At 38.1% G+C, this 15646-nt stretch overlaps 2 protein-coding genes across 2 annotated transcripts; one reads left to right on the top strand and one right to left on the bottom strand.

The window, feature by feature from the left end:
• Positions 1 to 3195: 3195 nt before the first annotated feature.
• Positions 3196 to 7733, bottom strand: LOC145487216 (large ribosomal subunit protein uL18-like). The gene is made up of 8 exons (XM_081465944.1): positions 7669 to 7733; positions 7433 to 7502; positions 7184 to 7299; positions 5593 to 5727; positions 4953 to 5155; positions 4639 to 4816; positions 3642 to 3730; positions 3196 to 3376 (listed from the first exon to the last, which is right to left on the bottom strand). The coding sequence occupies exons 1-8, from the start codon at positions 7669 to 7671 to the stop codon at positions 3250 to 3252; spliced, it is 921 nt and encodes a 306-aa protein (XP_081322070.1). The 5' UTR covers positions 7672 to 7733; the 3' UTR covers positions 3196 to 3249.
• Positions 7734 to 7824: 91 nt separating this feature from the next.
• LOC145487206 (caspase-8-like) lies at positions 7825 to 15605 on the top strand. Its single transcript, XM_081465933.1, has 4 exons — positions 7825 to 8510; positions 11428 to 11586; positions 12173 to 12994; positions 13773 to 15605. Exons 1-4 carry the CDS (start codon positions 8114 to 8116, stop codon positions 13982 to 13984), a joined length of 1590 nt encoding a protein of 529 aa, XP_081322059.1. The 5' UTR covers positions 7825 to 8113; the 3' UTR covers positions 13985 to 15605.
• Positions 15606 to 15646: the final 41 nt, after the last annotated feature.

Here is a 15646-nt window from a genome sequence, read left to right as displayed (position 1 = left end):
GAACACTAGAGAAATGTAGAAAACACGAGCCGCAGGCGAGTGTTTTCTACACATTTCCCTCGTGTTCTCAAATGCCCGTCGTGTTTTATCAGTGTAATACACGGCTTAGGCTTCTTTATTTGTTAATCATAACATGTTTCAAAATATATGTTGTACATTAATATGGTATATCGTACTTAAACAGAGTCGCGTTTTTCATTGTCACTTTGATGACAACAAACCATTTGTGTAAGCATTAATTAAGCGCTAAAGAGATGTAATATATTTTTATAGATATTTGATACATAGGCGATTTCTGTGGTAATTTTGACATAGGTGATTGGTTATAGTAAACTAATAAATTATGGTAGACGTAGATAATAATGATAATTTAATGAAACGCGGTTGATTTTTCACGGTAACTGGTTGTGTGGCATTGACTGCGCTGTCGCGAACTATTTCATGTCGTGATGTTAAATAAAGGGAATCAATTTGGTCGTAAATTCTTTCTTCTTTGCAATCAATTTCGCTATAGCGTGCTTCCACAACTATCACTCATTAGTATAAATCCATTAGCGTTCTATCACGAATGCTGTTCTCATATTGGCTACGCTACTCACTACCCATTCTGTTGTAGACATTGAGTAGCCTAGCACGCCTGTGCTCCATAAAATGAAGTGTGCGAGTTACATACCAACAAAACTGGAGAAATGAGATTCTGCATATCTGTGCTATAAATAAAAGGAATATCTTTGATTTCATCATTGCAAACAAATTTTTTTCTCGATTACATCTGATCGGACGGTGTCGCAACGCTATAAAAGAACTGCTTCGTGCGCGCTTTTAGATGTGCGTCAATCGAGTTTAATATGGGTGCATTGTGGAGTTTGTAGAGCGCTGGAGGAGCTCTAGTTGGCGGCCAAGCTCCGAGCAGCTCATATGCTTCTCTCGTGTTGTCCAAACTCCCAATTGCATCCGTAACTGGAAAAATATGCTTAGCATGAATCAATTCTTAAATTGTCAGCAATGAGGAAGTGGTATCTGTCATTGAAAATCATCTTCCCGCTGTCTTCCCTTAGGTTCGATTACCACCTGTTTGAGAAAATGAGCCCGCTGTCCTCCCCAGAACGGTGGAAATCAAACGTAGGTGGTCTGTTCTCGGCCCACTTCACAGTAGAGATAAAGAACTTTGTTCTAAAGGCTTTCCCTGTTTTGTTTTCGGTTGCCGGGGATATATCGTACAATACATGTTACGTTGCTTCTAGGGCATTTGACTAACTAGCATACCTTGTGGCGGCAAGGACAGTAGCGAGTTTTTGTTGGGGTAAGGAAGTAGACGCCATTGAGGAGGGATTGCTGGGAATTTGATCAAAGTAGCCTGCGTGGCAAGCGTTTAAAGTGGAAGGAGAGGGTAAAACTAGAAACGTGAAGCTGGATCGGGAAAAAAATTTTCTGTTATTATATGGCTAGCTCCGTGAGTGTGCAAGAGGAATCAAATCCAGAGCTGTGATTGGCTACCTGAGCGGGCAAGATGGGGCTATCTTACCCGCTCGGGACTACCAGCCGTGTCCTGCAAGAAAAATTTCCCCGAAAGCCTTATAATGAATCCTTTATTGACCAAGTCTGTTCGGTCAAGATGGCTGGATATCGGTCAAGTTCTTTTTTTGCGAGTTTATGGACCTCTACTTCGTTTTCTCCAAAACTTTCTTTTTCGCCATAAATCGGTCCAATTGACCATTCTTAGTCTCTAACTAGCTAAATTTGGCTCGATGAAAGAATTCATACATTTTTGGACCCTTTGAATACCAACTACGCATATATATGCGTAATTAATAGTCGTGCTCTTTGTACCACTTGTGATGTCATCAATTTAAATGTCATCAGATATTCTTGATAAGCAGATAGCAGTACTAGGCTCGGCCTTTCCGCACAATGGTCAGGTCTAGATATCGACGATATTCCGACGTCGCAAATCGAAAAACGTTACCAGTTTTGGTGCAAAAACGGTGGTAAAATGGTCCACTACGCCTATGATTGATCAAGGTCTATTTCTAGGCTTCGCCCGTAATTAACATCCAACTTTTCACGGCAGCCGGAAAGAACATACGATGCAAAAGGTAGCCAGTGTAAAAGGGCAGAGAAAAGCAGAAAGGAAAGGGGCAACAAACGAAATTGGGAACGGTTAATGGCATAATGTGCAGAAGTCCAAATTTTGGCTTATGTGCATGCCCAGAATTGAAATTTTGCTCAATTTCGTACCTAATCCTCGAAAAATCTCTCCTTTCAGTAAAAAAAAAAGCTTTCTTAGCAAAACTTAGGCTTATTTAGCGTCATGGCAACTTAAAAACCTGACTAAACGGTTAAAAACGGTATTTTTTGGCGAAAGTTTGGTACTCAAAGGGTTAAACTCGCCAAAAGAGAACTTGATCAATATCCAGCCATCTTGACCATGCACTTGGTCAATAATCCAGATACATTTTCTGTGAACTGGACTAATAGTAATAAGAGGTAAATATATCATATGGCAAGTAATTTTCACATCTTTGAAATTCTGGTAGTACAGGATGATAGTTCATCATTCTTGTTGCCAATTTTTGTAATTTTGCATACTTTTCAAAAGACATCTAATTTTCATGGTTTTGTTGCCCTGACCAAACATTTAACACAAGAACTGACAGTTTGGTACAGATAACAGACCCTTTGTTTTGATTGAATCATTCAAATTTGATCAGTTGTCAAAAAATGGACTGACCACCATTGTATACGAATATGTAAAAAGAGTATGTGATGATCCAAAGCTAAAATATTTGCGCATCTAAAGAAAATTTGGTTTGAATTTTTAATCAACAGGAATTGACATTTAATTTTTCAGAAACCTTTTTCTGTTCATGACACCAAATGCAAAATAATGAAAAATCAAATTTGTTTCCACCAAAAACTTGGTGCAATAGGGTATGCTTTTAGGCCTCCTTTGGACAGCCAGTTAGCCTGCATTGCAGATGCTTCCTTTCCTTTTCCAGGAGGGAGATCAAGCAAGCAAGCAATCACACAAACGGGCGCATCTGGGGTGAGAAAAATGGGAACAGGTGGGGAGGGGGTGGGCAAAAAAAGAGGTGCTCCTTATTTTTCGCACTAGCTCGCAGTTTCATTCCCTTTGCATACTTTTGAAAATAATGAATGCCTGCTACACAAGCTAAGCCACTGTTATCTACCTAATCATAACAACTGCAAACAAGAGTGCTTTGAAGATAATTTATTGGGTTAACTAGCTCATTCGTCATCGCTGCCATCGTCATCATCATCATCGTCACCTTCACCCTGCTGCTTTAGGAAGTATGCCTTCTTCTGAGCAACACGGGCCTTGCGTTGTTGAAGGGACATCTTCTTGCGGTTGAACCTAAATAAGATAACACAGTTTGAGAAACAGCTATGCTTGTGGCTAGAAAGGGAAAAATAAACATGTGATGGATTTAGCTGAGAAATAATAAAAGAAAGGCAATAAAATTCTGGCCCTAAATTGATTAGTGGGCATTTCCTTGTTAGCCTTATTTTATTGTTTCTTTCCCAAGGGGGATCATCTAAGGTAAAATAACCCCCCACCACCCCTTATCTGGGAACATAACACAGAGGTGAAGAGAACAAAAATTAAAGCCAAAGTATACCGCTTGGGTTGTACGTCCTTCTTTGGAGCAGGTTTCGCCTCAGGATCCTCACGGATGGCAGCATGAGCCTTCTTGTAAATCTCCTCAATCTATGGACACAAATCAGAATCTACATAAGAAAACACACAACCACATTCGTAATCTTTACATTTTTTGGCACAAAATGGATGGCTTGTAATCTGTAAAACCACTGTTACAAATACCCTATCAGTAGTTTAGCTCACTATGAATTTTCTGTGACAGAAAATACACAGTACATGTAATAATACTGATTGTTATCAAGCTGGATTTAAACTGAATCTAACACTTGCTCACATTGGTTGATTTATGGCCATGTGGCAACGACTAAATCTAAATGGGCATTAATTAAGCAACTGTCACCCACTCTCCCACTAACCATAGGTTACTTTGACTTCTCCTTGACTTATAACTAAGTTACTCCAAACTACAGCTATAGAACAAAACACTTGATCACTGGTTCCTTGGGAAACAGTAGTTTTGCTTTTCCTAAAATCTCAATGTTTCCCTCCACTTCACCTCGGAAGACATCAAGAGAAATTCTCAGGAAAACAACATGTGTTTGATTTATTTATTTTGTTGTTTAACCATCTTACAACTTCAGTTTGACTCTAAACAAATAAGACTTGCAAGTCAAAAGAGGAAGTTCTACGCTTCAATGCTCTTTAAAAGTTGAAATTCAAGTAGATGACCTTACATTAAGCCTCCCATCTGAGTTAAAGTACATGTACACTTGGGTCTAAGAGCTGTAACTGTCAGTAATAGATGTATAGTCAACCATTCTGTAAGCATGCACCCAGGGGATCCAGCATAGAGAGTTAGATTTGCTTTAATTTCAAATAGGAGGTCTCCACTTATATGGTAGGTTAAGATGTGGTGTTTGTTTGTTGGTTGAGCTAGAACTATGAGTCTGCTTTGGAAGTGTCCATAAACAGAGATCATTTAATTGTACAATGTAACCATAATATTACATCATTACCATATCTGGCTCGATGCCATTCTTGATATATTGAGAGAACTGCTTCTTGTAAGTTTCCTCATCTTCATCCTTCAACTCTTGCATGTATTTGGCAACATTCTGTCCAAAGATGTGGTTACGGTGAACTTCTGCACTGAACTCTTTGGACTCGCTATCATAGCCAGGGAAACGCTTCATGCTGTAAAATATCAACGAAAGAAATTGACTACATGTTCCACCTAAGCTAAGAAATGTTCCACAATTGTATCAAGAAAAATAAATAGCTAACTAGAGAAAAGGTAAAATTTTGGATTGTGATTATCTTCCTGCCATACCTGTGAGGGATGTCTAGGCCCCCATCAACAGCTCCTTTCAGAGCACCAAACACCCTTGCCCCAGTGGTAGTCCTAGCCAGCCCCACATCCAAGAAGGCCCTGAAGGCACCAGGAGATCCGTCAACACTTTCAACGTTGTACTCATCTCCATCGACCTCCTCTGTTCCAGTGTAGATCTCGTGCAGTTTCAATTTAGTGAGCAGCTGATAAGGAAAAGCACACAATTAGCTGCCTGGCAAAACCAGAAGGATAAAATACAAATCATTATAAATTTATAGAAAAAAATTCTAACTTTCAGCTTCAAAAAACAAGATTGAGGGTAGTCTTCAACTATCCCTTGAATTTTTTGAAGGAGAAAACTTCCCTCATGTACAAGGTGCACAGAAAATTAGAAAATATTTGCACCCTACAGGACATGCTAGAAAACAAACTTTCATAACTAATATGGTATTCTAATTTATTAACTCCAGGATATAGGCTGGTAGATTATTTAAGTCTGGCATAGGAACCAAAGTTGATAGTACTCTTTCGTTCTAAGGAACACAATCATCAAGTTTTGAACAGACAAAACCGTAATTATTCTAGCTGTGAGCTGAATGAGATTATACATTAGAGAAAATTACAGACGAACTATACTTACACGACGTGCTAGCAAAAGACCTGTGCAGTACGCTGCAGCATAATTGGTCAACCCGACCTTGACGCCATAACGGGGAAGTTCATGTGCATAAGCTGCACATATTATAACATCTCCTTCAAGTTTGGCGTACGCTATCTGCAAAGTACCGGCGTATTAATGATAAGTAAAGCTCTGAATACTGCAGCAATTACGCAGTCTGCACCATTGAAAGAGGTGGCATGCGCTGTTCAAAGAGCTGATTACATCACCCAGTAGATAAGTAATGGCAAAACCATCAAAAATGGAATAACACTATCCACTAGATAAATCACTATCTAGGGGATTGCATTATCAGTCTTTCGAACAACACACCTCTGGTGTTTTTATAGGTCTGAAGCTGTGGCAAACTTCTTATTGCATAGCTGAGATATACAGCTTATGCAACGCTTTCGAGTGGTATACTTAACACTTATTCCACGATTGCGCATTGGATACAAGCTGGCTATAATCATCTCATATCCAACAAGTGCGAGTGGAATAATTGTTTTATTAAAAATGCCCCCAACTTATAGAAATCACGCATATACCATCTTTGTAGAGCACAGTATAAATGGCTCATAACCCATGATGGCTAAGCCAATGAAAACTCTCAAATTGCATTATCCAATGATCCAGTTTTAAATAACATGGAATATCTCACAAATAGCATAACTACTCAACACCATACCATAGAAAATACAGTGGAAAACAGAGTCAATGCAACATACACATGGTGCATGATGGGAAGGTTGGACGTAATGCTGTCAAGTCTACAACAGCTTTACGGTATAATTTCTGACCAGCTGTATTTTCTGTGCCACGGTATAATTAGTAAATAAACCCCTTCAGGCGGCTGGTATGTCAGCTGATAATGTCCACACACACGAAAGTGAATATTTGGCTGAGAAGCGAAGCTTCGAGGGCAAATGTGAAACTTTGAGGACAATCAATCAGCCAAGGACATTATCACCCTCCCATTAACTTTCATATCACAATTAAACCGCTCGTAAACATGGTAAAAACACCAGTGGTGATCTGATGGCGAATGAATGTGATTGACGTAAACAAGCAAGTACATTAATTTTGATTGGTTTAACTAACTTTATTTCCACTGTGATTGGACCAAAACTTGACCAGCTGTCATGTGAAATTAACTCTCATAATGTGCCTTAGATCAAAAACTCAAAAACTCAAAAACTTGATGTACTTTCCCGAACAGCATTTAGCGACCAGCTATTTAATATCAGTATCGCTAGACTGGCAACAAAACAAGTTTGGTTTCCTTTCTTGTAAAATAAGAGAAGGAAAATTTTAAACTCTTGTGCTGACTGTGTTTCTTTTTGACGGAAGCAATCGGAGGACAAATATCGACGCAGGTGAGGGTTATTGCGTGATAACTGTCCTGTGAGTTTTCACCACGTGACATAAAGTAACCAATAAAATCGCACCAAAATTTGTGGGTGGGTTATAAAAGATCAACAACCACCTTTTTTAAAAATATATGTATCTCTACATTGTTTACAAAGAATATGGGCAACAAGTGGTATGTAAAACTGGAAATCGTTTTACCAACCTGGCAAACTATGTCCTTGTTAGTGAAGCGAACAACAAAACGGTACTTGGGCGTGTTGTACTTGTTCTTATCCTGGGTCACCAGACGTTTGCGGGCAAAATAATCAGTTTTACCCTCTGCAAATGAAAATGTACAAACCACCATGTGACCGTGAATTTTCTAAGACTTTTAAATATAAGGCAGTTTCACCAGACAGCTCATCGATAGCCGGTAGAAAAAAATAACGAAGACAAAATAATTATAACTAACCTCGTCTTCTCTTAAATTTGACCTGGAAACGCTTGAAATACGCTTTGTTCTTGATTACTTTAACGAATCCCTATTCGAAGAAATATAGGAATCCTATCAGATCGGTGTCCCAACATCGATGAATTCATCCCTAAATATCTACGCCATCTTAACATCCCCTTAGTAAAGAATATAATCAGAGAAACGGTAAGACAATAAATAAGCTAAGGATTGCCTTCTTTTTATTCAATTCTTACCATTTCTAGGGTTAAAGAAGGGAAAATTTAGGACACCCCAGGTAGCATCGGCTGGAGGCTGACAAAAAGGTAGAGAGGAGGAAGGGACGCGGCGCGCGGGAGTTCATGGGATTGTAAATAGTTCGTGACGTCATACTAGAAGTTCAATTCTTGACCTTCGGTCTCTGATCATAGCGTAATTGTATTTCGAATAATCGTGGAAAATTTGATTTTTCCTTCTTTTCCTTCGTTACCTACCCACTAAATAGGAGAAAAAAAATTAACTCCTTCAACAAGTGGCTGAAGTGCCGAGTGAAGTAAATATGACTCTATTTTTGTGCAATGACGTCAAGTCTGGAACCCACTCCCTGCTCATACTTCCGGAAAGCCAATATGGCGGCAACAGAAGATTAGAGAAGATAGGAGGTAGCGGCAATTTCGAATATTCGTCGCTTTCTGATGAAAAATGGATAGTTCTGCTGAAACTACCCGTCTCCTGTACAGGATTTCTAACGAAATGCGGTCCCAGGACCTTCAAAATCTCAAGCACTTGTGCCATGAACGCATTCCACTCGGTGAACTTGAAAAAGCGACGCAAGCGAGTGCCTTGTTCCAAATTATGCTTCAGAAGCGATTGATAAGGCCAGAAAATCTGAGCTTCTTAGAGGGTTTACTGAACCAGATTGGCAGAGCTGATCTAGCTGGCAAGATTCAGTCAAGTGGACGAGATGTCACGATGCAAACGGAGAGCGCCTTGGGAAGTAATTCAGTTGATAGGAATTATCGAGCTTTCCTGATGAAGCTCAGTGACGAGTTAACACGGGACAACGTCGAATCACTAAAGTTTGTCGCAAATCTACCGGGTTAGTCACTAGTAGCTCACTTGCTTTAACATTATTTTAGATGTTGATTGGGTCAAGGTAAATTTGTGCCAGATCGACACCGTAACGAAATACTGTACTGTACTGTGCTGTAAATAACGAGTGTAAAGAATAGGCCCTTTGCAGCTAAGCCGTCACGTGACCTACTTTTCATAAAATTATGAGCTATAACTTAACGAATGCCAGAAATGGAAAAAGCATGTCGAAAATATCAAAATGGCCAAGTTTGAGGCCCCCATCATCAGAGAATGAGATTTTATGATGGTCTGAATTTTTGAAAGAATAAGAAGATTTGTATGGAAAAATGTTGCTGGAGAGTAAGACCTTGCTCTCCAGCAACATTTTCCATACGAATCCTCTAAATTTTCCGAAAATTCAAACTATGGTATAAACTTACTTGTTTTTTCCTGGAGCCTCAAACTTGGCCATTTTGGTATTTTCGATGCGCTCTTTCCATTTCTGGCATTCTTTTAGTTATAGCCCATAATACAAAAAATTTTTAGGAAAAATTTGGTCACGTGACCCCAGCTGCAAAAGGCCTATTGTATTAGAGACTGATGGTTATTCCTCCCAACTCCGTTTGTGATTTTATATTAAGTAGGAAGAGAGCATCTTGAAGTATTTCCTTTGGTAACTATGTTTTTCTTTTTTGATGACATAACAACTACACAGAATATCCTTGTTGCATTTTCATTGGAATTGTGCAATCCAAAAGTCATGTGCTGTGTGGCTTCATGTTCCCTGAGGTTGCTTGGTTGCATAGGGGAAGTGGGTGGAGGGAGGGGAGGGGGGGATTACCCATCAATATATTCCAGACATAACTAATCGATGATCAACGACATCAATTGGTAATCAATGAGTAATCGATGAGTAATCGAAACCCAAAAATTTTGTGGCATATTGATTACTCATCAATGACATCGATTACTCATTCATGTAATTGATTACTCATCAACTATTATACTGCACACGAAAGACACTTTTCTTGCTTTCTTGTAACTTTTTTTTTTCGTTTGTGATTCTTTTATCTATGTTAGATGCATTTTTCCTTGTATCTGAAGTTCCTGTCGATGATGTCGAGACGGAAAGTCCTAATCACAAATACAGATGATTCTCAATTGTGCAATATTTCACTTTACCCAACTCTTTCTTTAATAACAAAACAACTGAACCGTAACCAACCAGTCTGAAAATGAAACTAACAAGTATGCTGACAAGAATTGACTACGTGGTTATCGATTTTTTTTTTTGGGTGTTTGTCAGCAAAGTAAAACTGCTTCGGCTTAGGGAAACATCCATCATAAGCAGTTACATAACCAGCTTGCGAGGTACTGGAGAACCTTCTGAAGCTTAATTTCCATGTACTACTTAAGCTGAAAAGAATAAACCTGGAAACATCTGTTTACATTTAAGTTGTTTTAATTTTGTTTTTCTTCACCAAATACGTTTGCAACCACGAGATGATATCGATGAGTAATAGATGAAATCAAGGACTAATCAATGCAATCAATGACTAATCAATGCAATCAATGACCAAAAATTTTGTGGCCCATCGATTAGTCATCGATTACTCATTGATCATCAGCAATAATCAATGACTAATCAACTGATTACCTGTCGATTACCTATTGATTACTCATTGATTTCATTGATGTCATTTATGTCATTGATTAGTTATGTCTAGTATAATCCAGTGGGCAGACTCCATCCAGCAGCTAACTAGCTTGCACTGCTATTGAGTGGTGTACAATGAAAGATACAGATCACAAGTGACTTGATTTGTATAAAATTAATCAACTCTCTAACCACTCATGTATAAAGCCATTTCTTTTTTGCTAGTGTAAAAATTCAGGTTCAAACTCAGGGTCTGCTTCTCTAATAATCTTCTGTATATAGGGGTTTCCACTAACTTTCAAAGTAGTCAGATGCAAAAATTTGACGCCTTTTTCTATTTTTGTGACATCAAAGTTTGTAGATGGAACAAAAAATGCGCAAGACTTTCATAAGAAAGCAAACTCATAACGCAATCAGTGGTAAATCTAATATTTTGAGCCGATAGACCATGTGGATAACAATTATTATTATTATGTTATTATTATTATATATTATATCATATATAGAGGATATTACACAGTGGCGAGAAGATATGAATTTTATGTTCTCGTGGCAAGAACAATATCTCACGAATGAGCGAAGCTCACTCGTGAGATATTCTTGCCACGAGAACATAAAATTCATATCTTCGAGCCAACGTGTAATGTTCTTTTTATTATATGGAGACTAAATATTGAAACCAATTCAACAAAAGCAAAAGACGGGAATCGTGACGTCATTGAACGATATGACACTCACAAAGGTGACATATGGAAAATATGCCACTCGGGTCCCGGATGAAGTGGCGTTTGGAATCTACGAGTGGTTTAGTTCCCAGTAAAACACTCTTCTCCATATAATAACATATATCATATCATATATCATATCATATCATGTTATTATTATTATTATTATTATTATTATTATTATTAAAGGTTAATTTTTCAGTGACTATATCAACTGTAGGCTTGAAACAGGATTTCAGAAATTTGAGACCTTTATTGGAAGTTTTGCTGGGAACAATTGTAGGAAATGCAAGCACTATATTACATTTGACTTCTGTGAACCATTACCCAGTTACTGTCTAAGTAACAATTAAAAGCCTCCATGTACATGTAATTAATGAACATTGAGCACAGATGATCAACCAGTTATGAGTTATACGATGAAAAGAATTCTTGAAAAAAAGTGATACTTATAATTAGGTGGTAAGTGACTTATATGTGACACACTTAGTTGTTGAATGACAACTAAGTGTGTCATTGTCATTTTATTCTGAACTTAGTTGTTGAATGACTTATTGCAGATGGCATAGAGGAAAAAGTTCAGAATGGAAAGGATCTGTTCAAGTATATGATCCAACAAGGAAATCTTGGGCCATGCAAACTGGATCACCTAGCAGACATGCTCCAAGAAATACATCGCCGCGACTTGGCAGAGAAGGTGAAGAAATTTCAATCAGAGGGTATGTTCATTTGATTGAAGTTCGCTTTTCATGCATGTAGATTTGTGCTTAGTTTGAAAGTTATTAAACCAGTTTGCTTTTATTTTTTATTTAATTAATTTTTTTTTCAGTTTCTTTTATGTCTATTTTGAAATTACCATTGTTGAGGTCCCATAAGGGGTTTTCGGGATACAGGAAATAAAGGCCAAAATTAAACGGATGTGGGATACTTAGATCCCCCTAATGGGGCCTTGTTGATAGCTGAAAACAAAGGAAATACATGTAACTTTAATATAAAAGTGGTTTTCAATTTATGTGAAAAAATGGAGCAACCATCAAACATTAAGAGATGGATGACATCGTGAGAAAACCACTTGACACTGGATATTTTCAATTACTTAAATAATATGCAACAACTTTTAGTGCCTACACCTTCATCAGTTGAAAATTAAATGTTTTTACACATGATTGGAAAATAAACAGCACATTTCAGAAAATTCAAAAAGTGATCTAGAAAGGTAAATGCTACTGTAACATTTTGCAATAGTATAATAAAATGTTTTTACAGTACACTTTATAAGTTGATACTTTGGAATTTTAATTTTAGGGGGTGTATCTCCCAGTACTAGTGATGATCAGCCCCCTCCAATGCAAATCAACAACCAACGCCAAATGGTCGTAACGCCACCATCAGGTAGACCATTAGTGACAGGGAAACAGCCCACAATGCACCAGATGGGTGAGTCCAGGCCACCAGCTGTGCCTTTGCTGTCTCCAAGCTTCTTCAGCAGAGCTCAAACTTCAGATGCTGGAAATGTGGAGCCACGATACCCTGTTCAGGCCATGCCCAATCCAGCAGAAATCCTTGCACCCATGCAACAATTAGGAGTGGATGAAGAAGAAGCAATGCCTTCATACCCCATGACAAATCGTCCGCGTGGCATTGCACTGATTATAAGCAATGAGCACTTTCAAGGAAATCCAGACTTGAGAGATCGGCAAGGGAATGAAAAGGATGTAAAGCACCTTCGTGAGTTGTGGGAGTTTTTGAATTTCGAAGTAATTGTGAGGGCAGACCTTGAGTCAGAAGATATCTATGATGTTCTGAGAGGTATTTCGACTATGGATCACAGGAACTTTGACTGCTTTGTGTGCTGCCTACTCAGCCACGGAGCTAATGGAGGGATCTATGGCACAGACAGCACACTGGTAGAGATCAAAGATATCACATCCATGTTTAAGGGCGTGGCATGTCCTTCTCTCGCCCATAAACCTAAACTGTTCTTTATCCAGGCTTGCAGAGGGCTAGATCGTGATAGAGGAGCACGGTTTGAAACAGATGCAGTGGAAAGCAATCCCGAGGATGCAATGAGGCATAATGCAGAGCCAAATGAAAGCCACTTTCTCCTTGGCTATGCCACTCCTCCAGGTAAACAGTTTATGTTTGTGGCTCTTTTTAGGAACTCTTCAAGCCCCAGAGTTGACATAGGATTACATTAAGAATGACTCTACAATTTTGTTTGTGACCTTTTGGAGACATACATGCATTTTATTAAAAGAAGCTCCCTTAACAGGGCTTACACAGTAATAGACACATTTTGTGTCACCTTACTACATTTAAGTCTATTGGAAGTAATCAGCAGGAACATGGTTTGGTTTTTCCTTGCTTACTGAAAGTGAAACTGATAAAATGAAAAGCACATTACATGTAAGTGAAGTGCTGTGAAGTGTGCACTTTAAAAAAAAAAAAATAGTATACTAGTGTAATACTACTTGAGAGTATATGTATTATACAGTGTATGTACACGAGTCCCAACATAGCACTTACTAAAATTCCTCATTTTGTAGTGTTTTACATCATATTGTTTTTCTACCAGCTTCTTCTATTGGCTCAGTTTGCTTTTGTTTTGTACTTGGTTTTTTACTTTTGTTAGTTTTGTTCACATAAATTTATAAACCTATTTTGAAGTTCTTTCTAGTGCAATTGTGTGTGTTTTTTTGTTCTGTTTAGTTTTGTTTTGTTTGTTTTTTTGTTTATTTTTGTGCTTTACACCTCAACAAAATAAAGTTGACACCACACTTGAATGCCTTTTGTTCCACCACCAAATATTAAGCAGCCTCTTGCCCAGTCCCCAGGAGAGGCTGCTTGGCAGAGGCTTGACTTAGAATCATTGCTGTCTAACTTTTTTGCAATTGATCATCATCAGGTTATGTTAGCTGGCGGAGCCAGGTGCATGGTTCCTGGTATGTTTCAAAGCTCTGTGAAGTGTTCCGAAAGTATTGCGAGAGGTTTGATGTTATGACCATGATGGTAAAGGTAAATGATGAAGTGTCCGATGCATTCACCAGGCAGGGTTACAAGCAGTGCCCAGCTCCAGTTGTCACGCTCAGGAAGAGAATCTACTTAAACAATAACTGAATGGTACAATCTTGGCTTAGGAAGGACTTTCACTAACTGCACAGTGGACAGTAACATGTACCTAATGAACAGAGTCATTACAGCTAGTTTCTCTTCTTTACAAACTGAAGAGTTTGATCACTCATAAACATAGCCACCCCAATTATACCAACCATGATGGCTTGTTGATGTTTCAGCCTAGGTATTCTGTTTAAAAGCTTTAGATGTACTCAAAGATGAGGCAAAAATTTTATGCCATGCATAGGAATAGTTTTCTGTGACATGTTGTTAAGTGTTACTATGGAGAGTCATCTGTCAGTAAGGAAAATTATTTGAATATCTACTTAATGGAGAGTGTTTTTTTCTCTCTCAAATATCTGTTATTGAGGCCAATTTGGTGTGACTCCATGCAACGAACATTCCACAAATTGAAATTGTTTAGTGCTTCTGCATTTTGTATCACAGGATTACACTATAAGATTAGATATTGCTCTAAATATAGGTGGAAATGTGAGCTAGTTTACTGTTACTACGGGAAATAGTTAATAGCAGTTTGTCATACATATGTATACTTCGAAGAAGTATACTTATTATACAAGTGAGTATGTAAAGGGTGTACTTCCTGTGTCATGACTGGATATTACCTTGGCTTGAAACATGAAATAAGTGGGGGTGTTTTCCTCATGAGGAATCATAGCATATTCCATATTCTCATAGTTGCTCCCTCTAGCCACACTATTACTCGTTAAAAACGATTATCATGTGTAAGACAAAAATCATGGTTTTAGTTTGTGATTTTCCGGATGTCAACGGAATTATGTGAAAGATTCGAAACGTGATAAAACGTTAAATGATCGTAGTTAAAATCCGTGAAACATGATATGGATCCCCATCACTCCCTCCCCTCCCTCCCCTCCCCCCTTGCTACACTCTTCAGTTTTTCATCAATTTAGATGGTGAACTGAAACTTTCAGAGGAAAAGTTTCGTCAGTAAGCTTCCAAAAATGATAATTAAGTGCTTTTAAAGTTGTGGTTTAGTACATGTATTCCAATGTCGAAAAGAGAGGGCAAGTGCCATGTGCATCGTGATTTACTTTAAGCTTTCAGTTTAGCGATGTAAGTTCTAAAAACAGAAAAATTTCCTATCAGATCTTAACTTGGAAAATAGAAAACGTGTTAAAGGTGATTTTTATAGTTACAGAAATTATCTAAGGGACAATTAAGTGGCTGACTTTCTTGGTCTCCTGGACTAGTCAGAAATAAAAGAGAATTGCTTTGCCACTATTATCAAGCAAACTAGGTTTTCAAGTTTGTTGCGACTGAAGAAAATTCTATTAAAAGATTTGAATCCAGTGGCGTATTATTGCCAGGAAGATATCAAGACAAGTAGTAAAATGAGAATACCTATTTAAACTGTTGAAGCTTATGTTTAAAAGTAGGGTTAGGAGAACTTTACTATACAAATACAGGTTTCTGTGAGTTGTAGCAGCAGAATAAACTTGCCAAGTATACCAAACGTCGTACAGTTTTTTTAATGAAGAATTTTGGTGGAAAATCAAGGGAATATTTCATCAAGAATAGTTCGCTCTATTCTCATTGCCGGCTCATAACTCGGGAATGGTTGGGAGACAGGGTGTCTAAACTTCCCACCGCCAAGCCGGAAAGTGGCATTTGACAATTAGC

The sequence above is a fragment of the Orbicella franksi genome, chromosome 1 (genome assembly GCF_964199315.1).
Source record: "Orbicella franksi chromosome 1, jaOrbFran1.1, whole genome shotgun sequence".
NCBI classification, from domain to species: Eukaryota; Metazoa; Cnidaria; class Anthozoa; order Scleractinia; family Merulinidae; genus Orbicella; species Orbicella franksi.
Note: the sequence above shows the minus strand (reverse complement) of the source record. Positions and strands in the feature narration are given on the sequence as shown.